The sequence below is a fragment of the Macaca thibetana genome, chromosome 4, assembly GCF_024542745.1.
Source record: "Macaca thibetana thibetana isolate TM-01 chromosome 4, ASM2454274v1, whole genome shotgun sequence".
NCBI lineage: Eukaryota > Metazoa > Chordata > Mammalia > Primates > Cercopithecidae > Macaca > Macaca thibetana.
The window spans coordinates 25,903,229-25,928,801 of NC_065581.1; the positions used below are offsets into that span (position 1 = coordinate 25,903,229).

General features: G+C 38.9%; 1 protein-coding gene across 10 annotated transcripts; it reads right to left on the reverse strand.

Moving 5' to 3' along the window:
- Positions 1-339: 339 nt before the first annotated feature.
- On the reverse strand, positions 340-18,287 carry SLC17A2 (solute carrier family 17 member 2). 10 transcript variants are annotated; one of them, XM_050786311.1, is made up of 13 exons: positions 17,838-18,237; positions 13,556-13,714; positions 13,334-13,444; positions 11,276-11,487; positions 8,755-8,988; positions 8,582-8,669; positions 6,023-6,109; positions 4,514-4,632; positions 4,230-4,391; positions 3,280-3,412; positions 3,043-3,190; positions 2,147-2,237; positions 340-1,031 (listed from the first exon to the last, which is right to left on the reverse strand). In XM_050786311.1, exons 3-13 carry the CDS (start codon positions 13,359-13,361, stop codon positions 897-899), a joined length of 1,437 nt encoding a protein of 478 aa, XP_050642268.1. In that variant the 5' UTR covers positions 13,362-13,444; positions 13,556-13,714; positions 17,838-18,237; the 3' UTR covers positions 340-896. The 10 variants fall into 10 exon arrangements, with proteins under 10 accessions (XP_050642268.1, XP_050642263.1, XP_050642264.1 ...); XM_050786306.1 differs by lacking the exon at positions 13,556-13,714 and having other exon boundaries at positions 17,838-18,287; XM_050786307.1 differs by lacking the exon at positions 13,556-13,714 and having other exon boundaries at positions 18,101-18,237.
- Positions 18,288-25,573: the final 7,286 nt, after the last annotated feature.

Here is a 25,573-nt window from a genome sequence, read left to right on the forward strand (position 1 = left end):
CTTTTCTCATCTTGTTATATCTTCAATATTTTTCTCCCCCATATAAATTGTCATTTCACTTGAAAGTGTCTCTGTCATCTCCCTCCAATTTTCATCATATGGTCTAAACTATATTGCTATCCTTTCTGGAAGTATCTACATTGTCTTCCTTTACATCCATTCTTCTCACAATACAAGTTTCCAATTCTATCCTCTCTGTCCTTGATTTATAAGTTAACCTCATTTATTTAATCTTTTCTTGATCGTTTTCTCATCATTAATCTCTTGCAATTGGGCTAGGATAAATATCTGCTTAATCTGATGGAAATATCTGAATCTAAATAATTTGAAAATGGTCTATTTTATTTTAGCATGTAAATTTTAATAGAATTTAACCACATAAATAAACGTCCATGTTTTACAACGTATAAAAAATAATAAAAACTTTAATTCTGGGGATTATAGCTTTACAGTTCTGATGGGTGCTGAGATCTGTAACATATGGTTACAATTCCGAGCAGCTCTTCTCTGTATCCAATAACTTGCCCCACTATGAAGATATTTATCAGTGATCATTTTCACATGAATTTTTATTTATTTAGTACTTTCCAATGAGGAAAATTCAAAGGCCACATGGATTTTCAAGTTTGTCCAGCTGTTGTCAACCCCAGGTACATGTAGAAACCTCTAAGGAGTATCTAAAAATTAGTGGTATCTGGGTTCCACCCCAGACCAATTCATTCAAAATCTCTGGAGTGAGTCCCAGGCATCAGTATCTTATAAAGGCTCCCCAGGGAAGACTAACACACAGCGAGAGTTAAGAACTGCTGAGTCTATGGTCAAGAATATGAAGATAAGTAAAAAATGTTTAAAAAGTTCATGCTCAGTACTGCATTTAAGTTTGTAACTTTATGTCCTCAGAGGCGGGTGAGGGTCCTCTCTTTTGCCCAGTCTTGAAGTTCTGCTTGCCCAAATGTGACGTAAAAGACCAGGCCAAACATGTTGACTGCAGCAGACAGGAAAAAGACATTCCTCCAACCAGACTCAAAATCCTAGAGGTAAAAAACACAGAAAAATGATCAATCTTACAAGCTCCTTCTACACCAGTTCTAGAAGCCCTCCAAGTTGTGTATTGCAATGTTGATCACAAGGAATATAATGAACAATGTGCAGTAGCTACTTAAGAAAGTTTATGAAACTATTGGAAACAAAATGGCCAAAATGCACATCGGGTTCTGAGTTGAGATGGTTATTTCTTTAAATAAAAATAAAATACACTAATGTTTTTCTGAAAATTTGGATTTCAATGTATAATATTACTGATTTAAAATTATGCCTAAAATGGCACCATGGCATCGTGTTTGTGTCTTCTCTGTTTTTTTATTTTGGTTTGGTTTGGTTTGGTTTGGTTTTGGCTGTTGACATCTATCACTACAACCCATCCCAATTCAACACAAGTTCTATTTGGTCTTCTGTGTGACCCTCCTCAGAAAGCCCTACTAAGTAATTTCTAGCATTATAGTCACAGTGAATTCCTAGCAGTTTAGTCAAATATTAGCCTGGCAACTTGATCACATAGAAATACAGTAAAAATAAAACTTCTCTTTGTAAGTTGGTTCTCGTCAGTCCTTCCATCCCTGACTGGGTCTGTCTTTTCGTCTTCCTCATGAGCCTGCATTTCCAAACACTGAGAAATCCTCCTTGCAATGTCTCACAGCCAATCTCTTTTCAGCCATTAAATTGTCTTTAAACAGGCCTTGGGATACTTTGTTTCCCTTTTGTGATTTTTTAAAAATTGGAATTAGTCTGAACATATTCTTCATGATCTTCTTATGCCCCTCTGTTTTCATCTCTTGCTATTCCTTGACATGTGTCATTCATTCTATTCATAACTAAGAATTGTTTCATGCTCATGTACCTCTAGGAAGCCATACATGCTATCTTCTGCACCAGAACAGCTCATTTTAATCAATCTCATGTCTATTCATCTTGAGAAAATAAGCTTATATTTTTCTTTCCCTGGGAAATCTGACCTATCAAAGTCTGATTTAGAGGCTCATGTAAATAGAGTAATTGTGTTGCCATCCAGACCTTGTGAGCACTGTGTGTATCTACAACACCTAAAACAATACCTGCCACTTGAAGATGTTCAATAAACTGGCCCAACCTGACTGATGAGGAATCCAGTGGCAGTGGAAGAGATGATTCCTGCGATGAGCCCAAATCCTCTTGAGATTCCCATGAGGAAACTTGCATATCTGTGGGAAGATGATTTTATAAATGATTTTATATAGAAAGCCACCTACAGCTTCTGCAGCAACTCAGCTTTAACACAGTTCAGCTCTTATGGCAAAGTCATTTTGCTTAATGCAGTTTTTCATTCACCTAAAGACATTCAAGGCAATGTCTATTTGCCAAACCTGAAATTACCAACCTACTGAGTCAATAACCAGGGAGCAATGCAGTCTCTTTGGGAACTGAGTTTCTTTACCCTGGCAGCTCAGTGTAGAAGCCAGTTTGTGCAACGGGCAGGACACAGACTCCAAAGCCAAACTCCCTGGGTCCAAATCCTGGCTCTGCCTCTATGTGACCATAGTCACACCATGTAACCTCCTTGTGCCTCAGCCTTCTCCCTTATAAAATGGGGATAACAATAGGACCTACCTAATGTAACTGTGAGGATTAGATGTGTTGATACATGGCAAGTCTTGGCACAGGAGCTGGCTTACTATGACTATATATATGTGGTAGCTAATATGAACAACACCATGGAAACTTTTCTAAATCACATGTGTGGGCCTTTTCCCAGCATACACAGTTCAATCTCTGTTAGGGAACCTTGGGAAGCTTTTTATCAAAATGATTACTGGCCAAGGTTGGAAGTCGTTGTTCTAAAAATGCCACATTTGTTGTTCTAAAAATGGCCATAGACAAACATTTGTAGTTATTTGTCTCTCTGCCATTAGTGCATGTCAGTAACATTAAAGAGTTTCACGGTGACTACTAAGGTCTAACACCTCTGGAGGGGTCTGGAGGAGGGGAAAAAACAGGTAGAGCTCTTACCTGGGCGCGATATCTAAGGTGTTGATGATAAACCCTGAGTCACATAGGTTACTGGTCCCAGGAATAAGTATCAGCAAAATAATGGTTATCACGTAACTGGATGCCACAAAGGGCAGGGCCACAGCACATATTGATGGAAGGAGGAGCCCTGGGCAATGAGGACATGCTGTCAGGGAACCCTCTGAGACCATGTGCAGAAAAGGAATTGGTTAAATGAGCCCACATGCTTATCCTTACCAAGAGATGAGAAGAGCTTTCGCACAGTGATCAATCTGAGAAGATTCCTGGACAAAAGGAAATCTGCCAGCTGACCTCCTAGAATTGTACAGCTTGCAGCAGCAATAAAAGGCAGAGAGGACAGAACTCCACTCTGAAGGAAGGAAATTTATACAGAGTAGTTACAGAGATATGTTAGCACCAAAATTTATCAGTTACACAGACCAGCCATTAACTTACTCCCATGATATTGTGGGTTGTTTGGGGGAAAATTAGTGTCATTTTTTACACTAGACGAACACTGTCTCAGATAAGAGGGCCAGAAGCTGCATCACTCTGGGCTCCAGAGAAAAGCAATATTGATTTCTTGGTTGTTTTTTATTTTTGAGATGGAGTCTCACTTTGTTGCCCAGGCTGAAGTGCAGTGGCACGATCTTGGCTCACTGCAACCTCCACCTGCCAGGTTCAAGCGATTCTCCTGTCTCAGCCTCCTGAATAGCTGTGATTACAGGCGCCTGCCACCATGCCTGGCTAATTTTTGTATTTTTAGTAGAGATGGGGTTTCACCATATTGGTTAGGCTGGTCTTGAACTCCTGACCTCATAATCCGTCTGCCTCAACCTCCCAAGGTGCTGGGATTACAGGCATGAGCCACTGTGCCCAGCCCAACAATATTAATTTCTAAAAGAAACTTTGGAATCAGCTGGTGTGTTAGTATAGCATAGTGGTTAAGAATACGGATGCTGCAGCAGCTCTACCACTTAGTATTGTGCAACCTGAGGCAAGTTATCTCACCTCTAAGTGTCCTGTTTCCACATCTGTGAAAAGGGAATTATAACAACACCTATCTCAAGGTCATTGTGAAGGTTAAATTAATGGTTATATGTAAAGCCAGAATGTAATAGGTAACACAGAACTGTTTCTCCTTATTACCATTATCATTTTCATAGAAGTATAGGAAGTAAACTCACATCTCTGATGTTAACATGGAGCAGAGTACTGATGTACGTTGGTAGGTATGTTAGGATGATGGTGCACAACCAGAAATGGCTGAAAAACCCCAGGAAAATGGCCCAAAGTGGTAGGCATGTGACCATCGCCTTTATGGGGACAGCACGTCTAGGAGAACTGGGCTAAAAAGAAATATCTAATCAGCATGAGTATTAGAGCAGCCAAGATGGTGCCTCTCGGAGGAGATCCACACCCTGCCCTAGAGACCTCTGCATGGGCCACAGGTACAAGGTGTGCACTGTACCTGTTGAGCCAGTGAGGACACGATGTGCTCCTTTTCCCTAACACTTATGCATGGGTGATGCATGGGGTCATCATAAATCACTGTGAACCATAGGAGACAGCAGACACAGCCAGTGCTACCTGGGAAGAAGGTATAAAATTAGTTTTTAGGTAGATTTGTTTACTAGGGGAAGGGAGTTTCCTCTGAAGTGGCATGCCTCTCCCTTCTACACACTAATCAATTAATGCTTATTCTACCATAAGGACCTAAATGTTCCCATTCTTTCTTTCAATCCTTCTACAAACCTGTTAAAGCTTTTAAGATACTATGTATCAAATAGAAAGCCACCTTTTGTCAATGTCAGAGCCCTCTGGAGATAACATGAGCACGGCATTGTATAGCTGATTAACTACTTTAAAGGCTCCAATGATTATAGTGTTATGTGAGCAGCAATTTCTTAATGCACACATAAATTGTCTTGTGGAAGATCTGAATAGTCAGGATTGCAGTCACACATACTCGAAACAACCTTCCATGAAATCATGTGGCAGGAAAAAATTTCCAATGCACTTACAAGAGACAGTGTTATTTGTATTCAAGCCATACATCCATTATGGATTCCCAAAAGAAATATTTCTGTACAATACCTGGTTAACATGCACAAACCAAAATAATTAACACCATTAATGAGAAAGCCATTCAGGCCAGGACTATATTTAATGATACCATTTGGCTATAACAACAAAATCAAGTGTAGAAAATTGTCTTATTACTGGAATTTGTTATTTGAGGAACATTCTATGTTAAAAGATTCTGAGGACTAGTTTTCTTTAAATTCCATCTATTTACTGGATTCATTGATTCTTTTATTTTAAAGCTAAAAATCAGGCACTATGATGATACCCAAGTGATGAAAACATTATAGAATGGATTCCTTGCCTCAAGCATTTCACAGTTTAGTGGAAAGAAAAGGGGAAATAAATAATTACACACCAACATAACCTAGAGAGGAAATATCATAAATGAGAGAATGCCAGAATCTAATAGAGTAAGCCCTGGAAGGGCCCATGGGGAAGGGCACAGTTGAATCGAGCTTTGCAAGATGAACTCGGTAGAGAATAGGTGAACGGCATCTTGGGCAAAAATAATAATTATAATAAAATATGAAGACACATTGAAGATGTACTTCACTATCTTTGACATCTTAACTGCATGTAACAGGCACTTTAGATGTGGTGGTAGAGATTCTGCAGAAGATGCTTAATATGGAAGCACAAGACTGCATCACAAGTCAGTGCCATGTGAATAGTCAACTCCTCTATCCCGTGCATGTGGCTTCCCAGAACCACCAGGAAGGTGTTAATCAAGTTGTGTGACTAGATTAAAAATGATACCAACCGTTGACATTTGTTATCATCTTCCATTTGATAAAGGACATTTTCTTTCATATAGGAAGAATGTGGGTGATGTAGGTGCCAAAACGGATGCTCAGGAAATGGAGGCATTAGGATTTAGGAGAAAGTGACTCACCAAAGATGTAGAAGATAAAAGGCCAGCCCAAGGCCTGTGAGATTAGTCCCCCCACACAGAGGATGATGAAGGATCCAAATGCTGATCCTAAAGGGAAGAGGGAGAAAAACACTTATGAAAATAGCAAAGGCTGAGACTTCATGGCCTCTCTAAACATTGTCCCAACAGTGAGATGGCAGACTTAGAATTATTGGGCAATGAGAGTAATTATTTCTGCTCACAGATTTTCCCCAATAAAGTAATATATATGATATAATTAAAATTAATAAATAATAGTAACAAACCCTCTGATTCTTCAATGACTCCTCAACACCAATGTGACCAAATCTAAATCCCTTAGTTTGTCACAGCAACTCTCTGCTATCATAGCCCATTAGTATTTTCTTGTGATTACAGTTGCATTCTTGTATGATCTAATATGAGGCTGGGGGCAGGAAATGAAAGACTTACAAAATTCAGTAAGACACAGCCCCTGCCCTCAAAGAGCTTCTGGTCCAATTGGAGAGAAAAATGTGAATAAAATTGATTGTCACTAGTGAAATGCTATGTAGGCTTTGGAGTCTACATTAAAAAAAAAAAAAAAAAACAAGAAACATAATTCACAGAGACCCATAGTAAGAAATGCATTTTACAGGGTAACATAACACACACACCAATATACATAAACACTTGTACACACAACCACACACATATGCCTCAATGGTTTCATGAATCAATATTTAACTTTACCATGTCCAATGCACTCCAACAATTTCTATTCTATTCTATTCTATTCTATTCTATTCTATTCTATTCTATTCATTTTTTAAAATAATGATTTTAACCCACTCAATGCATTTTATGACTCACTAATGGGTTCCAACCTGTAATTTGAAAAAAAAAAAGATGTAAAATATAAGTGTGATAATAAAACTACAATGTGCGTGGAAGTAATAATAATAATTGACAATAATTATAAGATTTAGGAAGTTTTTACGTAAGCTATACAATAGGATAGATAGAATTTTGGCACAAGGAGCAGGGGCAAAGAACTTTCCAGGCATATAAACTAATGGGAGCAGAGCCAGAGGGAAGTGCAGTGCGGATCTATGTGGGGAGCAGCCAATGTCCGGTGCCACTAGAGCCATGCTTGCACAGGGGAGTTGAGTGGAATAAGGTTGGGGCCAGATGGCTGAGAACTTTTGTATCCAGGCAATAAACAGGTCAGTCTTTAGTCTGTAAACATGAAGGAACACATTGAAAATTATCAAGCAAGTGAGGAAAAATGCCTCATCTTTACTTTATTTTATTTTATTTTATTTTATTTTTTTTTCTTTTTTTTTTTGAGACGGAGTCTCGCTCTGTCGCCCAGGCTGGAGTGCAGTGGCCAGATCTCAGCTCACTGCAAGCTCCGCCTCCCAGGTTTACGCCATTCTCCTGCCTCAGCTTCCCGAGTAGCTGGGACTACAGGCGCCCGCCACCGCTCCTGGCTAGTTTTTTGTATTTTTTAGTAGAGACGGGGTTTCACCGTGTTAGCCAGGATGGTCTCGATCTCCTGACCTCGTGATCCGCCCGTCTCGGCCTCCCAAAGTGCAGGGATTACAGGCTTGAGCCACAGCGCCCGGCCCTCATCTTTACTTTAGCAAGATAACTTGGTTTTGGTGGAAGGAAGGTTGAAAGAAACCAGTCTAGAAGAGAGAGAGATCAGCAGATAGTATTTGCAAATAGAGGAGGTGGGGACAACTATGATGGAAGGAAGCAAGAAAGCAGGAGGGTTACTTGAGGTAAAAGTCTGCAGGATGCAGCTGTGTAGTGGACCTAGGAGTGAGAAGCTTGATGGAATCTTAGTTCTGCTCTTCGAGTATATACTCTCAGCGTGATGGGCTGGGAAGAACAGCACTGATAAAGTTGTAGAGGCCTTAGTAGGATCACATACCACGGAAAGGCGGTCTAGCATAGTGATTAAGGGTGTCTGCTCTAAGGCTAAAATTTGTGCGGGCTTAAATCTCAGACCTACTGCCTGCTGGCTATTTGTATTTGGGCAATTTTCTTAATCTCCACCTTCCTTAACTCCCTTCTCTGTAAAATAAGAATTTAAAATGGTACTTACATGAGAGGGTTGTTGTGAGAATTAATTAGCTCACAATAGAATAGTCAAGAGCTTAGAATAATACAGAAACTCCAAACTCTTCTAGCCTCATTTCTCTCCTTACCACTTGGAGCTGTGGTAGCCTTAATTCTCACTGCAAAATCATTGCTACGATGGTGTATATATAGTTTACTTGATCTTTTTTCCATTTATGCAATTCTTAAAGGTTTAAACATTTTCCTACAAGGCTTTTCTGACTACTAAGGCTTTTCTGAGCTGAATCCTAGCTCACAGTGGTTTCTTCTACTTCTAAGCCTCAATGTGTTTACTGTACAGATGCATCTTTCTTATTTGTGATGCAACTGTCTTGTATTGTTGAATTTTTCCGTAGTACTTTTTCTCCCTCTTCCCTAAACTATTTGATTCATAGATGATAAGACACAGTAGGATGGAACAGATGACAAAGCTATGACCCATGTGTGCACACTTACCTGATCCTGCAATGGTGGTGAGCTTGCTTCGTTCAAGTGGAGGAGCCCACTTTGCCCAAATAGTAAACTGACCTGTCCATGCCATTCCCTGAAATGAAAATCATTAAGACCTTTGATATTTTGTAGAATTCAGGAATCTGGATCCCACCCAGAATGAGAAAGTATCTGGATACCTGGGCCATGCCCTGGACTGTCCGAACCACAATGACCAAAATCACTCCGAAGTCAGCAGCCAATGGTGTAAAGAGGGTGAGAAGGGAAGAGATCAGCAAACCAGCACCAAGCATGTTTTTTGCTCCAAATATCCCTGCTAAATATCCACTTGGGATCAGAGTCAGTATTATCCCATAGTTGATGGAGCTAAAGATGATACCCTGAGTTTCTGGGCTCCACTGATACACAGAGGCCTGGGGAAAAATAGGAAAACTCTTTGTCAAGAAGTCCTATTATGAAAATCTACTTTACAGTCAGAGTTGCTTGAGGTTGGTGAGACCCTACTATAAAATATCTATTTTTGTTTTTCTCTATATTCTTCCTACCTTCCCAAACAACCAATTATACCCCTAATTTGCTTTCTTAGAAGGAGAGAAAAACAGAAAAAATGAAGAAAAGAGGTAAAGAAAATGATTATATAGATGAATAATAGGAAGAAGTAAATGGAAGAAAACAATGAGAGATATTTCATCTGTGAAAGTGCTTCCTCTATTTTGCTTCTAGTAAAAGTTGAGTAACATGTTGACTCTTATATCAAAGAATTTTTAAAACACACACAAAAAGCTTTACTGAACTCTTAACCAAAATCAGTACCTAATTAAAAAGAAAAATCAAGTTTGGGAATTATGGTCTGCCCTGGCTGAACTGAGTTTCTAAAATACATATTACCAATGAATAAGATCACATTCTTCTGATACAACTCAATAAATAATTTGAATTATTTTAAAATAACTACCTAAAATGCCTGAATAATTATATAAGTTATATTACCTGAATATTTACCTAAAAATAAATAGATTTTAAAATAAATAAAATAAAGAAAGAAAGAAATAAAATAGATTTTAAAATAAAATAAAAAATAAATGCAATAAGGCCCCTAAATGTCTGGCATCATGCTATAGAGAGCCAAAGGATATAAAATATGATATAAAATATTTTAGCCACTCAAAAAAACAATAAATAATACAAGGTATATGAATCACGTGAGAATCAAGATTTGAGGATGAATATAAATAAAACAGCAACTTTGAGAGGAAAAAGAATAATTCAGGAAGGTCCCAGAAAGGAAGCAATATTTGAACTATCCCTTGAAAAATGACTATGATTTATAGAAAGTCAAAAAGGAAAATTTTATCTCATTGGAAAAATTTGCAAAAGTGAACTTGTAGCATTTGGAAGAAACTAACAGGGACTCTGGCTTGCTCAGAGCAAAAACTTTCCATGGGTCATTGACAGCAGATGTGAGTGTGCTGAGAAGTAGGTCCAAATTCTGGAGGAACACAGCATGTCCAGTGAACACTGTATGTTTGACAACTTGAAGGTATCCAAGATACCTGAATAGTGAATCTACTCAGTGTGGATATGTAGATGGGATAATGGAGGAAAGACTGGAGACAATAAATTTATGTACTCATTGTAAATAAGCTGGGTCCAATGTAACAAAATCATTAATCATGAATTATAGTGATGACATTGGAAATGTACAGTACAAGATAATTTAAAGGATAATTTTTTTAATTGGGTAAATTCATGGTTTCCATATAAATGTAAAATAAGCATACAGCGAAGATTTTATTTAACTCATTGATTAATGGAGGGAGTAAATAAGATGTTATAACTGGTTCAAAGGAAAACTCAAAGAATCACGCATAACACAAGCAGGAAGCAATGCTGAAATATACTTTAAATATACAGCAGAGTCCGGTGCAGTGGCTCACATCTGTAGTCCCAACACTTTGGGAGGCCAAGGCGGGTGGATCACCTGAGGTCAGGAGTTCGAGATCAGCCTAGTGAAACCCTGTCTCTACTAAAAGTACAAAAATTAGCCAGCAGTCGTGGCACGCCCCCTTAGTCCCAGTTACTCAGGAGGCTGAGACAGGAAAATCACTTGAACCCAGGAGGCGGAGGCTGCAGTGAGCTGAAATCACGCCACTGCACTCCAGCCTGAATGACAGAGAAAGACTCTATCTCAAAAAATAAATAAACAAACAAACAGCAAAATTGGCTGATGTCCACTGGGAGGTGAGTGGAGAAAAGTTTTAACTGATTTTTCTCTTGGCAAAATTTATTTGCAAAGCTATGGACAAGAATTATTTGCATTTCTATTTGTTATATAGAATTTACAGGGTTATAAAATTGCTTAGAAACAGTAAAACAGGCAGAGAACTGGATAGGATTGAGTAACCTATAAGAATGTGCCCAGGTAATACCTAGTTTTTCATTGAAGACATCACATAAACTGTTCCATTTTTAAATTTTTCACATTTAATCCTACAGTTCACCCACCTTATAATCATAATAACCTCAATGAAATCTTATTTTTATTATAGAAGTAATCAATGTCTCAAAGAAAAATAGTTCCAGTCAGTTTTAGTTTGTCATTGGAAATGTATACTTCTATACTCCACAGAATCAAGATCTATGCCTTCCTTTCAAAGTTTTTTCCTCTCAACAAAGAGCCCTATTTTCTGTCATACTTACCTTTGTATCAGATTCCTTGTTGGATATGCTGGAGTTATTGAGGGCGTCTGCAACAGGCCCCTCAGTGGAGGCATTAGATAGAGCATGCTGCTGAGTGGTGTTCACCATGGCAATGATTGCAATGCTCAGACTCACACGCTGAGTTATCATGGTGAAGTTTGAGAAGTGCATGATAAGAGCCAGCCCATAGCGTAATGAACAGAAATCTGGACCTAGAGAACAACACACATGTATGCAATGAGCATCCTGACCGAGACCCCCTTCTTTTCCTTTCTCCCACAGCTAGATCTGATAGAACTTTGGATGATGTCATGAAATCTCATTGTCTTATTTTCACCAAAATAGCCAGCACTACAAACCCACTTTGTCAAATGATTTGGTTGGCTTCAAGACATTGAATATGGGATCTTATAACCAAGTAAAGCAAATATGGCTATCTTTCAAGGGGGTAGGAAGCAGATGATAAATAGAGAAAACCCAAATGTAAGGCATTTATGTCATATTGCTCCAAAACGAAGTGAATGGGGATGACAGTGGCAGAGCCAGTCACATAACCGTCTCAGCATCAGTAAAATTCTCTGGGCTGTAAGTCAATAGTCCCATCTGTTATGCCCATTTGTTTATCACAAAGCGTAAGAGTTTATACATAATGAGCTGCCTTTGAATTAAGGTATTGCACATCCAAGGATTCTCTTTTAATACATTTGAGAGATAGTACTTTAAAAGAACACTTCGACTAATTCCCTAGTGTAATGTCTACTTGGAAATGTTTTTGCTATGTGTCACTAGGCACTGCCTTCACATATGCTCAACTTAAAAAAATTAAAATTGCGTGGGGTGCTGTAGTCCCACCATTTTGGGAGGCTAAGGCAGGAGGATCACTTGAGGTCAGGAGTTCGAGACCAGCCTGGCCAACATGGTAAAACCCCATCTCTACTAAAAATACAAAAATTACCCGGGCATGGTGGTGCATGCCTGTAATCCCAGCTACTCGGGAGGCTGAGTAAGGATAATCACTTGAACCCAGGAGGCAGAGGTCGCAATGAGCCAAGATCATGTCACTGCACTCCAGCCTGGGTGACAGAACAAGACTCAGTCTCAAAAAAAAAAAAAAAATTAATGTGTAGAACTATTTTTACAAAGCTTGTAGGTGATGTGGTGCTGGAAGATATTCAATGTATTGAAAGGACAAATTTTTTCTTTAAAAGCATCCCCATAAAGTGGAACAACCACAGAGCAATATTGAAAGGGTTCCCATGTGCATGATAGATTGGATTTTTCCTGCTTATTTGAAGGAAAACACTAACGCGAAACGAAGAGAAAACCTATGAAGACACAGATAAGAATATAATGGAAGAAATAATTTTTAATGGCCAAAAAAGCTCACAGATAAGAGTGGTGGTCTGGGAAATAATTATTTCCATTTTACTGGAGGTTTCCAAGCTCAGGAGAAAGAGCCAGCCATTTGGCGAGAATATTATAGTAGGAATTCATACGTAGGTTGGTTTAAAATGAGTTTCCTGGGCCAGGCGTGGTGGCTCATGCCTGTAATCCCAGCACTTTGGGAGGCCGAGGCGGGTGGATCACGAGGTCAGGAGATCGAGACCATCCTGGCTAACACGGTGAAACCCCGTCTGTACTAAAAAACAAAAACTCAGCTGGGCATGGTGGTGCATGCCTGTAGTCCAAGCTACTCAGGAGGCTGAGGCATGAGAATCACTTGAACCCGAGAGGCAGAGGTTGCAGTGAGCTGAGATCGCACCACTGCACTCCAGCCTGGGAGGCAGAGCAAGACTCTGCCAAAAAAGAAAAAAAAAAAGACTTTCCCAAAACTTATTCCACTCCCTAGATCCCAGGATGTATTGCTTATTTGGCTTAATTTCTGACAGATGACTTCGTGGGTCTAAGGAAAAAGCAATAGGATTGGGGCTGGAGCTGGCTCCAATGTTACACTGGGAGTATCTTTACCAAAGGGCAGTGTGATGCAGGGATGTGTAAATGGGTTGGAATAAGCTTCAGCTTATTAACATAGCCTGCAAACAAGAGCAGTGGCTTTACCTTTCCTGGTGGCAGGCTTCCCGTCCATTTAGCTTCTGTGGGAAATGGTACCACGCTTTGTGGTGGAGTTTCCCTGTGCCCTGAATCTCTTTTACTACAACAGTCTTTTATCTATGGAGAGAACATAATCCAAAACATAATACACAAATAATTTCCCCTTGTTAATGTTGCCTCCTCTTAGCATCAGTAAAAGTTTTGACCCAACACAGCTCCATAACTTACATTTTATAGGGCACCACTGGTATGCTTTTGGTTACAGGATTGTTAAAAGGAAATCTGGCTATAGGTTCCAGCTGTGTGACCTAGAGTTAGTCATTTAAATTCTCTAATCATTCATTTCCTCATCTGTTCAATGAAGATAAGGCTCCTTTCTGAGTGCAGCTGGAAGAATTAAATGAAAAATTGCATGTACTTTATTAAACCACACAGAAGCATGCAAAGGTGAGGAGTAGTATTGCTTGTAGCAGACCATAAGACAGGACAATTAAACTAAGCTCAAGAGCGAAGGAGTAAGGTTCCAGAACGGTCTTTCCTTGCATTCTGATGGTGTTTCTCTCCCCTCTGTACCACCAGAACAATGTTCCATGCGCCTTCGAACATGAAGGATGGCATTACATAACACTAATATGTATTACAATTAAAGGTTTAAAATGTTTATTCTCATATTTGCTACACACAATGTGGACACTTGATTGGACTGACAGTCTTCATGTCACCTAGAAAATTATAATGAACAGGGACTTCTTACTATAATTGTGAATAAATCCAGCTATTGTGACAGGCAAAGAGAATTCACGGCTCTAAATATGGACATGTTTAATTTCATATTTGAACACTAATCAAACTATCTTTGGGGATACATACATTTTGTTTATTTTAGGAAAAATCCATATCCTAAAAATATCGTCAATTTTCCATTCATTCCTAAATTGAAGCTTCTATGACTTTACTTTTTAATTTTTTTTAAATCCTTGAAGACATCTGAAGCTTCTATGACTTTAAAAACACATGTATCGGCTGGGTGCAGTGGCTCACACCTGTAATCCCAGTACTTTGGGAGACTGAGGTGGGTGGATCACTTGAGGTGAGGTGTTCGAGACCAGCCTGGTCAACATGGTGAAACCCCATCTCTACTAAAAATACTAAAATTAGCTGGTGTGGTGGCACATGCCTGCAGTCCCAGCTACTAAGGAGGCTGAGGCAGCATAATTTCTTGAACCCAAGAGGCAAAGGTTGCAGTGAGCCAAGATCGTGCCACTGCACTACAGCCTGAGGGACAGAGCAGGACTCCGTCTCAAAACAAACAAACAAAAAACACATGTATCAAACCTATATTTTATCATTCAAGGCTTTGCACTGCTTTTGCACACAAAACTTAAAAGACTTGTCCATACCTTTAAAGATATTCATAATCTGTGACCTTAGGCTGAAGGATTATAAGGAAAGGCATAGATGAAAAATTTTGTCCAAAAATATCCTTTGTAGTATTACTCATGACCGCATAATGTTAGAGATAAATTAACCTAATAATGAGAGTCTGGCAAGTCAATTTGATAGATTATTGTGATGGAAGCTATTTTAAAATGTTTTCAACAATATTGAATTACATTAGAAAAATGCTAGTACTCTAGTGTACAAAGCAGGGTGCGCTATGCATGTCCACATACAGGAATAGAAACTGATTCACACAAGTGCCGGTGATGACTATTTCTGGGTTACAAAACAGGATGGTCACTTCATTCTTTGTGATTTTCTATATTTACCAAGTGATTTTGTAAATAATTAGTAGATACTCATTTTATATTCAGAAGTAGCTAAATGAGTTTAAAAGAACAATAATTGGACTTCATCAGCATGGCAAGTATAGTGTTCTGCTTTCCAAGTATCTCTAAAATTCTGAGAATAATGTCTCTCCATCTAAATTTTGAATTTTGGGTGTTTGGGTTGTTGTTGTTGTTGTTGTTGTTATTGTTTTGTACAATGGACCCAAATGGAGACCCAATTGCTAGTAAGATCAGGTCAACACCAGGATAGATACTGGTTGTTGCTTTGCTTTAGAAAGCCTCCAAGTCTTGCTAACATCTGGACATCAGGAGTTCAGCTCATTGCTCTACACTCAGATCCTAGCTGAAGTCACCTGTGGTCAAACCCAGAGTTTGGATCGTTTTCTATTTGATTTCACTTTTTATGAAAGATCCCATGGCTTGGCTGAAGGCAACTCTTTAAATGTACATGCAGCTGCAATTACTTACACCCCACTTAAAGCTTTCCCACCAACTTCTCCAATTGTATAAACACTGAAAGCTGAAAGAGACTCAGAGATCCTCTGGCCCAACTGTTCATTTTATTGATAAGAAAATTTGTGTACAGAAAATTTAAAAAGTTGCCTGAAACCACATGTTGCACAGAGCCAGCACCAGATCCCCTAATGCCCAGACTGCTGTTTGTTCTACCTATTAATACAACTTCCCCTTTATTTTCATAATATTTTAAGCACAAGCTTAAAACTCAATAGGATAGCTCCATTTTGAGGTATTATACAGGAGAATTTGTACATTTTAAATCAAGTTCCAATCATTTATTCTAGAAGGAAATTTGATGATGAAAAATCCCTTTAAGTTGAGCTTTGAGTATTAAACATAAACACAACAAAACTACTTCTCCTTGCTCTTTATGTTACTGGAATTGTATCACAAACCCATCACTTCAGTTTTTCTTCCCATTCTCTGCTGCTGTCTAATGAGAAAGGATGAAAAGCCCACTTAAGTTTTATGGTTTCAAATGCTACTTTGATTTTGTATCAATAGGTAATTTCAGTTCTTCATTTCCTATTTTCCTTTGCATGAGACAAATGCAGAAATCAGGCTAACATGCCAAACCATTCTAAACTGAGGTATTTCATAGTAATGGGAAGTATTTTTCCAGAATAAGCACAGAAGCTAATAAAATTATGGAGCCTGAACACTGGCATGGTTGATATGTAGTTAGAGACAGTGGAATAATTATTAGCCTATTTGCAAACAATTGAGAACATGTAACACTGTCAGAACCCTACCCTTTAAGGAGCTATACCTCTAAAAAAATAATTGTGATTTCTAGTGCCAAAGTTGTAAGTAGACACAGAAAAATGAATTGAAATTAAGTTAAAAGAAAATGTTATATTTAAAAAATTACTTGACACAGTATAGGTTGAATTTGAGAAAAAAATCAATAATGTACATATTATGGTATACGCATAAGTGAAAAAACAGGTTTTCCCCTTTTTTTAAGTCTAGAACTCATGATTTTATTATAATGGTTGTTAGATGGCTCTTAGATTCTCCTAATATCCAGCCTGTCTTGCATCATCTCTGTTAGCCCAGAGTCCTAGTTTACTCAGAATAAATGTTACACCTAGATCAAAGAGCATGAACCTGCAGTTGGGAGGGTATTCAAGGACTGAATTCTGCTCTGCCATTCCCAGATTGAGTAAACCAGGTAAAGTTTCATAAACTCTCAGGACTTTCACTGTTTTATGGGAAGAATTGGGATAATGTTACTTCACTGGGCAGTTTGGAGTGAAAACAAAGCTATGAGACATGCCTCGTAAATTGCAAAGTGTTAAACGTTGTATACTATTCTAGATACTAGCAACAGCAATAATAGTAAACAGTTACAATATTGGTAGTCTGGCCCTCTCAGATCCCTAAGTACAGGCCTACAGCAAATGAAATATATTTCTATAAAAGTGCCTTCGATTGGTTGTTAAATTGGTTTTAAATGCTACTTTTCAAAAGTGGATTCTTCTAGCCTGGAATCCACAAGATGAGTGGGGAGGGGTTCACCAGAAAACATAGGAAGAAGCAATTCCTTCAGTGTTAGAAAAACTGAGCGCCCTCTCATCAACGGCCTATCTTTCTGAGAAATTGGTGCTGACCACAATGTCCCTGGGTGCCTTTTCTTAGCTGTACAATGAAGGTAACAAGCTAGGTGATCTCTCCAAGCATACAATTTTCTTGCCTTCAGTCTTATTCATCTTTGATATGTTCTCTTTCCTTTTATTATTATTATCTTTTTGAGACAGAGTCTTACTCTGTCACCCAGGCTGAAGTGCAGTGGCATGATCTCAACTACTGCAACCTCTACCTCCCAGGTTCAAGCAATTCTCCTGCCTCAGCCTCCTGAATAGCTGGCACATGTGTTATGCACACGCCTAGGTGCATGCGCCATTACGCCCAGCTTATTTTCGTATTTTCAGTGGAGACATGGTTTCACCGTGTTGGCCAGGCTGGTCTCAAACTCCTGACCCCAAGTGATCTGCCCTCCCAAAGTGCTGGGATTACAGGCGTGAGCCACCGCACCCGGCCATGTTCTCTTTTTCCTGAGGGACTATTTCAAATTCATATAGAAGTCTGAAAAGACTCATTAGCCACAGTCCCAAACACAAATCTTGTCAGTTATGGTCAGTATTTCATCCACAGCCAAACCCAGTCCAACTAATCACAGCATCACAGTTAATACTCACAGCGTCCTTGGAGAAATGACCATTGTCCACAGTGTCCATTGGTACCAGTGGCTTCTCAAGCCTTGCCCTAGGGTCTTGATTGAATCAGTTATCTTTTTCAGAAAGTCTCTTCATTTTGGAATTAGGCAATATTACCAGATGGAGATCCTTATGTTGCTGTTAATGTCTTTTCTCTGACTTCTCCTAAAACTGTTCCCTCCCCTTAATGGACCTTTGGTAAGTTAGTAATTATCCTTCTACCCATAAAGAAGAAAAGCACTTACCTTCACCATTAAACCAGTATTTTAAGCCCTAGACTATAAGGCTAACTTGGAAAAGGAGGGAGTTTTCTGTCCCTTCTTCCCTTTCAAATACTTTTGCAGGGTTTTACAGGGATAAATAATGAGCCACCTGGCAGTCAGACAGCACCAGGTTTGGCCCCACTTTCTCAGAAAGCCTCGGTTTGGCTTTGCCGCTTAATTTTTAACTTCATTTTCAAGTTCTCACTGTTAGAATATCTCAAAAGATGTCATTGCGTGTTTCTGCTTTGAACTGTGCATACAACCATTCAGTCAACAAGCCTTTTTTTCTGAAAGCAAGGGGGCACGGTGTGGAAGAAAGGGCAGGGCTCCTGAAATCAGAGATGGAGTCAGACCCATATTCACTTCCTAGTGTTTTCCCTGAGTTTGGACAAGTCACTGAACCTCTTTGAATTCGCTTCCGCTTTAGTAAAGCAAGGATTGTGATACTCTACTCATGGGATTATTGAACAAATGAAATACATATGCTAATTGGTAGTAGTTCTTCAATAAATGAGGTGTTCATTCCTCTTTAGGAGTTCAGTTAAGTCAATTAGATTTCCATACGCATTTGGTGCCCACAGCCTAATGAATGTGAACCGTGACTACCCTGGCAACTTCCCAGGAAGCTGCATTGTAGCCCTCCTTCCTGTTTCATATCATGCATGTCTTTCCTAATCCAGTTCCTGCTTGGCTCCTGACTCTTGGAATTGAGTCCTATTTGTAATTATTAATTTTGAGACTGTGGTTGCTATTGGATTTTCCTAGTGTGACGCAACCCTTATAAAATGAGGCGAGAGCCTTCCCTCTCTGGCTTTATCAACTTCAAACTTCCTTAACTGAGTTCCCCCATCTTAGTGAGTCTCAGCATACTCCCCACATAACCTGCTGGAGTAGGCTTATCCTACTCAACTCCTCAGATCTCTGTATCTAATTCTATTTTATTGCTGTTGTAGTAAATTACCGCAACTGTGGTGGCTTGAAACAACACACATTTATTTATTTATTTACAGTTCTAAAGGTCAGAAGTCCAAAATGGGGTTCGGTGAGCCAAACTCAAGGTATTGGCAAGGTTGTGCCCCCTCCAGAGGCTTTAGGGGAAAATCCATTTCTTTTTCTCTTCAGCTTGTAGTGACCACTGCATTTTTTAGCTCTTGGCCCTTCCTCCACCTTAAAGCCAGCAGTGTGACATCTTCAAGTATTTTTCTCTTATTCTGACTCATCTGCCTCTCTCTTATAAGGACCCTTGTGATTCTTGTGATTACACTAGGTCCCATCTTCAAAATTCAGGAAAATCTGCCCATCTCAAAATTCTTAACTTATTAAACATGTAAAGTCCCTTTTGTCATATAAGGTAATATATTTACAGGTTCCAGGGATTAGGACATGGATGTCTTTGGAGGACAACATTCAGCATACCCTTTTGAGGGACAGAAGGGTAGCAGGAAGAGTTGAAACAATTCCTTCCTTTCTTTAATTAAAAATTCTGGTGATTGATTTATTATAGTTATCATTTGCCTGATAAGCCAATGAAAATAGTCATAATGGTCAGGGGCAGTGGCTCATGCCTGTAATCCCAGTACTTTGGGAGGTTGAGGCAGGAGAATCGCATAAGCCCAGGAGTTCAAGACCAGCCTGAGCAACATAGGGAGAGCCTGTCTCCACAAAGAAATGCAAAGATTAGCTTGATATTGTGGCATGCGCCTATAGTCCTAGCTACTCAGGAGGCTGAGGCAGGAGGATTGCTTGAGCCCTAGAGGTCAAGGCTGCAGTGAGCTGAGATTGCACCACTGCACTCCAGCCTAGGCAACAGAGCAAGACCCTGTCAAAAAGAAAAAAAAAAAAGAAAAAAAAAGAACGAAGAAGAAAAGAAAGAAAAGAAATGAGAACTTTCTTGGCTTAATTTACCCAAAAGGTATGATATTTTCTTAATTTGCATCAAGGCAGAGCATGAGCTGGTACCAGTTCCGGTAGAAAAAGTAACTGAGACTGGATCCCCCAAACAGGAGTAAATATTTAATATAATCAGGAAAGAGTGGCCGAAAGTGTTCAATGCCACAAGTAAGATTCAGAGTAGATTCTTCAAACTGCATAATTTGTTTAAAAAGCATAATTTTATAGTTGGATTTTGCAAGCTCTCTAAAGGGATCTTGTTCATTTTGAGAATCACTGTATCCACAATTCTTGGCACAGTGTCTGTCCTATGGTATGTGCTATGATCGAAATGTATGTATCCTCTCAAAGCTCATGTTGAAATCCTAACCCACAAAGAGATAATATTAGAAGGAGGGGCCTTTGGGCAGTAGTTATGCCATGAGGGCAGAAACCTCATAACGAGGATTAGTGTCCTTATAAAAGAAACCCAAGGGAGTTTATTCAACCCTTCTGCCATGTTAGGATTCAGCAAAAAGATGGCTACCTGTAAACCAGTAAGCAGGTCCTCACCAGACACTAAATTTGCCAGAGCCTAATCTTAGACTTCCCACCTCCAGAACTGTAAGAAATAAATTTTTTGTTGTTTATAAGTCACCCAGTTTATGATATTTTGTTATAGCAGTCTGAACAGACTAAGACAGTGTACACTTAATAAGCATTAGTTTACTGAATGAATGAATTCTTGCACTGGGTCACCACCAACAATCAAGATCTCGGTAGCTGGTTTAAACCCCTCACTCCCAATCATGATTTTCATGTAACAAAGTCAACTCAGTTAAATCAACTCAATAAGGTATATACATTTAATGAAATTAAAGAAGTTATATCTGTAACATTTATAAACATCAAGAGTAGTGTCCAGAGAAGAAAAGTCCAGAGATCCTTAAAAATTTAAGTCTCTCTGGCCTGACATTAACAGCTAAGGCAGGAACCGAAAACCAAACACCACATGTTCTCACTTTGGAATGGGAACTGAACAATGAGAACACATGGACACAAGGCGGGGAACAACACTCACTGGGGCCTGTTGGGGGAGGATGGGGTGGGGGTGGGGAAGAGCATTAGGTAAAAGGGTTAATACATGCTGTACTTAATACCTAGGTGATGGATTGATAGGTGCAGCAAATCACCATGGCACACGTTTACCTGTGTAACAAACCTGCACGTCCTGTACATGTACCCAGGAACTTAAAAAATAGTTTTTTAAAAACAGCTATTCCCAATCAGAGCAGTTCAATTCCATACTATTATTATTATTATTATTTCGAGATGGAGTCTCACTGTCACCTAGGCTGGAGTGTGGTGGGACGATCTCAGCTCACTGCAATCTCTGCCTCCTGGTTTCAAGTGATCCTCTCACTTCAGTCTCCTGAGTAGCTGGCATTACTCAGCTACTCAGGTGGAACAGGGCTGTGCCAGTCTTCATGCGTGGTATGAATAAGTCAGTAATATAGGGGAAGCAACTTCCAGAAAGAGCAAACCCATTGAGGCTTGGTGTGAGGAATAAGAAGTGTTCAACATGACTGGGGATTAAAGTACAAAGGTATAAAGGAAATGTGGTGAACTGACTGGAAAGATGAGAATTTTTTTTTAACAGTTACTTTTCCCAATAGTAGAATTAACTAGACAGGAATAGAAATACAAAGTAGTTTTTTTTTTTAATGTTCCTTAAGAATGAAAACTATACATTTTTTAGGAATTATAAGAACAAGGAAAATGTGACTCAAAGGCAGAAAATAATAAAATTTTATTAAAGGGCAGAAAATAAGATCTGGCTAAATTGAACTAAGTACTCTACTATGCTATATCATATGCTATATTCTTGAATGGGAGAAGTAATACCATAAAAACTATTGATTCTTCTTAAATTAATAAACACATTGAGTGAAAATACAAGTGGAAGAAGGAAAAATGGAAGACAAACTGGAAATAGCCCAAATTTTCATCAGTGGAAGACTGGGTACATTGTGATACATAGTCATTGCAGAAAAATAACACAGTTAAAAGAATGAATCACATCTATAACATTTGACCTGGATACTTTTATATAACGTAATACATTTTTAAATGAGTAAAGCAGATACTAAGTACATATAAAGGGACTCCATTTTTTTCTGAATATTAATCAAGAAAATTCTATATATTTGTATCTTTGTTTACATAAGACTGTATGAGCCATACTAGCTGTTGACTTGGGTTATTAGGTTTGGGTAAACAGTTTAGTGGTAAAAAAAAAAAAAAAAACTGTGTAAGACTTGGCCGGGCACAGTGGCTCACATCTGTAATCCCAGCACTTTGGGAATCTGAGGCAGGTAGATCACTTGAGGTCAGGAGTTTGAGACACTGGCCAACATGGTGAAACCTTGTCTCTCTAAAAAACTACAAAAATTAGCCAGGCATGGTGGCGCACGCCTGTAGTACCAGCTACTCAGGAGGCTGAGGCAGGAGAACTGCTTGAACCTGGGAGGTGGAGGTTGCAGTGAAGTGAGATCGCACTACTGCACTAAGCCTGGGCAATGAGAGCAAAACTCCGTCTCAAAAAAAAAAAAAAAAAAAAAAAAAGTGTAAGACTTAGCAAAAATGTGACCACAAAAAAGCAACATTTATAGACTATGGATGTAAAACTATATGTATGTGTGAGTGTGTACACATGTGTGAATATACATACATTTTTGTCTGTATGTGCATATGTATATACATGCATGTATGTGTGTGTGTGTGTGTGTGTATATATATATACAAGCCATTTTAATTGTTTTCAACAATATTGAATTACATTAGAAAAATGCTAGTACTCTAGTGTACAAAGCAGGATGCGTTGTGCACATCCACATACAGGAATAGAAACAGATACATACACATACACACTACACACACCCCTATACCCACACCAAATATACATTGAGAAAGAGAGATAGAGAAAATAATAACTAAGGTAGTTACTTCTGGCCACAAGGATTTTTAGATGAATCTGACTTTCTTCCTTAGGTTTTTTTTTTTTTTTTTTTTTTTTTTTTTTTCTGTATTGCTTAAACTTTCACACAAATAGCATTTATTCACTGTATAATCATAAAAGGCAAAAACCTATTTTGATTTTAGGAAAACACAAAGAATCCAAACCAAAAATCTCAACTTACGAAATAGTGGGAAATCTGGGGAAGAAATCAACAGGACCAGGTCATGAGGGCCTTTTATGCAATGTCCAGGAGCTTGAACTTTATCTCATGGTTCCTATATTTCCTCAAAACAAATGCGTGTGGACGCAGAAATGGAAATGCACAGCAGTGCACTGAGGTCACAGGAAAAACACAAAACAGTTTTTCTGAAGTACTAACTTCACTCAAAACTTCGGGAAACATTTTAAAAATGGTTTTAAACAAATTTGACTAAATTTAACAAATTTAGTCAAATGCAAAATTTTCATTTTTAAAAGGAAATAATTTTAGACACTCCTAGCTGAAAAGTAAATGCTACTAAGAAACTTAATGTGGGGGTCATAGAATGAAGCCAGACTTTTGTTCCCAAGCAGGAGACAGATGCAGAGAAGCAGGAATGAGAACGAAGTAAGGGCTGAACCACAGAAGCTTCACATCATAAGTCATTATATTTCTCTGAGTGAACATCATAGAACTTATTTACAATCTGGTCACAAAATGCCAGCAAGTTGTAATGGCTCTAGACCAAGATTCCCAAGACCTCAAGAAATCACCAAAAGTTGCCTCAGGTTCACAAAAAAGATATTCCAAGGGAGTTCTCCAAGTAAGTAAACACTCATTATTGCTATAAGGCTTAGGTCACAAGACCTTGGCTGAGACGTCCGTGTCTGTGATCTGGTCTGCACCACATTGGAAGGGCCATGACTGATTTCTACCTAGCCATTCAAGGCTGAATGGAGGCTGAAGAACCTCTTGCTTGCTTTCCCATAGACTCACATCTGATAACAGCCCTCATCTTAGGCCCCAGAGGGCAAGAAGAGGTTAAGAAGGATCAACCAAAGGTAAAGTACACCAAGAAAAGAGCAGCTCTTTGGTTAGAATTTTAAGATAAAGAGAGACACGTAAAAGCTACTGTTGAGAAATAACAGAAGGAACAACATTTTATCCAATCAATAGATGGAACAACGAGACAATAGAGGACCATCTCAACATGTCAGAACTTCTATCCACAGACCTTAGGTAATAATAAATGTACATTGTTTTAAGCCACTAAGTTTTTGCTCATTTGTTTTGTAACCATATATAACTAGTACGCAAGAATAGTAGATTCTAATATCAGCCATTGACTTCAATGAAGGAAAAAACAGATGTGAAAAAGAATACATGAAACAGTACATGAAAGAATGCATGTACATGGCAAACACTTGAATCCATGTATATGCCAGGCTTTCTTGTGTTGCACACCCAGACCAACCCTGTAGTTAAAGATAATGCAGTAGAGAAACTGAAGAGTGACTGGGAGTAGTTAAAATGTTTTAAGCAGGAGTGGGGCATGATTTTTATTTTTAGACCATTTAGTCTGCTAGTTATGTCTGATGGATAGAAGTGAGCCTATCTCTGGTTCCATGTTCTTAGAGAGAGTACTTTTATCTCTTTATCCATCTGACATCTCTAATTTATGTAACATTCCAAGTCCTCGTTAATCCTGTGTTATTGCTGTTGGAAGTCCATCTATCCCCTCAAGAACAGAGCGTGAAATTCCTCTTTGAAAAATTTCTATTTATCATAATCTCAAATTTCTCCAATGTCATTTTCCACCTAAATTCCATGTGTGACTTAATCTCAAGTCTGTTCATCTGCCCCAGGTATCTGTTTGATGCCTGGATATATATGAATTCTTTTTCTTTTTCTTTTTTTTTTAAATGGAGTCTTGCTCTGTTGCCTAGGCTGGAGTGCAGTGGTGCAATGTCAGCTCACTGCAAGCTCTGCCTTCCGAGTTCAAGTGATTCTCCTCCCTCAGCCTCCCCAGTAGCTGGGATTACAGATGTCTGGCACCTTGCCCAGCTAATTTTTTTGTATTCTTAGTACAGATGGGTTTTCACCATGTTGGCCAGGCTGGTTTTGAACTCCTGACCTCAAGTGATCCACCCACCTCAGTCTCCCAAAGTGCTGGGATTACAGGCATGAGCCACCGCACCCAACCTTAGACCTCATCCTACCCAGCTCACGTGTCTTTTAATCCTTTAGCTGAGGTTGTAGTTTTAACTTATTGCTGCCTGAACCTATTTCAATGCAAAAGCTCCAAAAGAACTCAGCCTCCAAAATTCCCTTGATTTGCTGCACTGAACCAAATGTTAGTATTAATGAAATACAAGATTTGTTTCAGGATCTCAAGCCCAGTGTTTTCAACAGTAGGCTTCCCAGTTTCCAAGGTTTACACAGGAGATTGGCAGTGGGTACATTCCCAGGATCAGTGGTTTTTATCCAGGAAGGAACCTCAGAATCACCAGGGGAATTTTAGCAACATACACACTGGTGTTCTCAGGAGCGAGGCTCAGGTATGTGGATGGAAACAATACTTCCCTTA

Coding starts and splice junctions, on each gene's coding strand:
- SLC17A2 (XM_050786306.1), bottom strand. CDS start 13,361: ATGGACGGGAAGCCTGCCACCAGGAAAG. Junction 6,110..8,581: donor CACCACCATTGCAGGATCAG/GTAAGTGTGCAC, acceptor TCTTCCCTTTAG/GATCAGCATTTGGATCCTTC. Junction 1,032..2,146: donor CTGGATTCCTCATCAGTCAG/GTTGGGCCAGTT, acceptor TTTTACCTCTAG/GATTTTGAGTCTGGTTGGAG.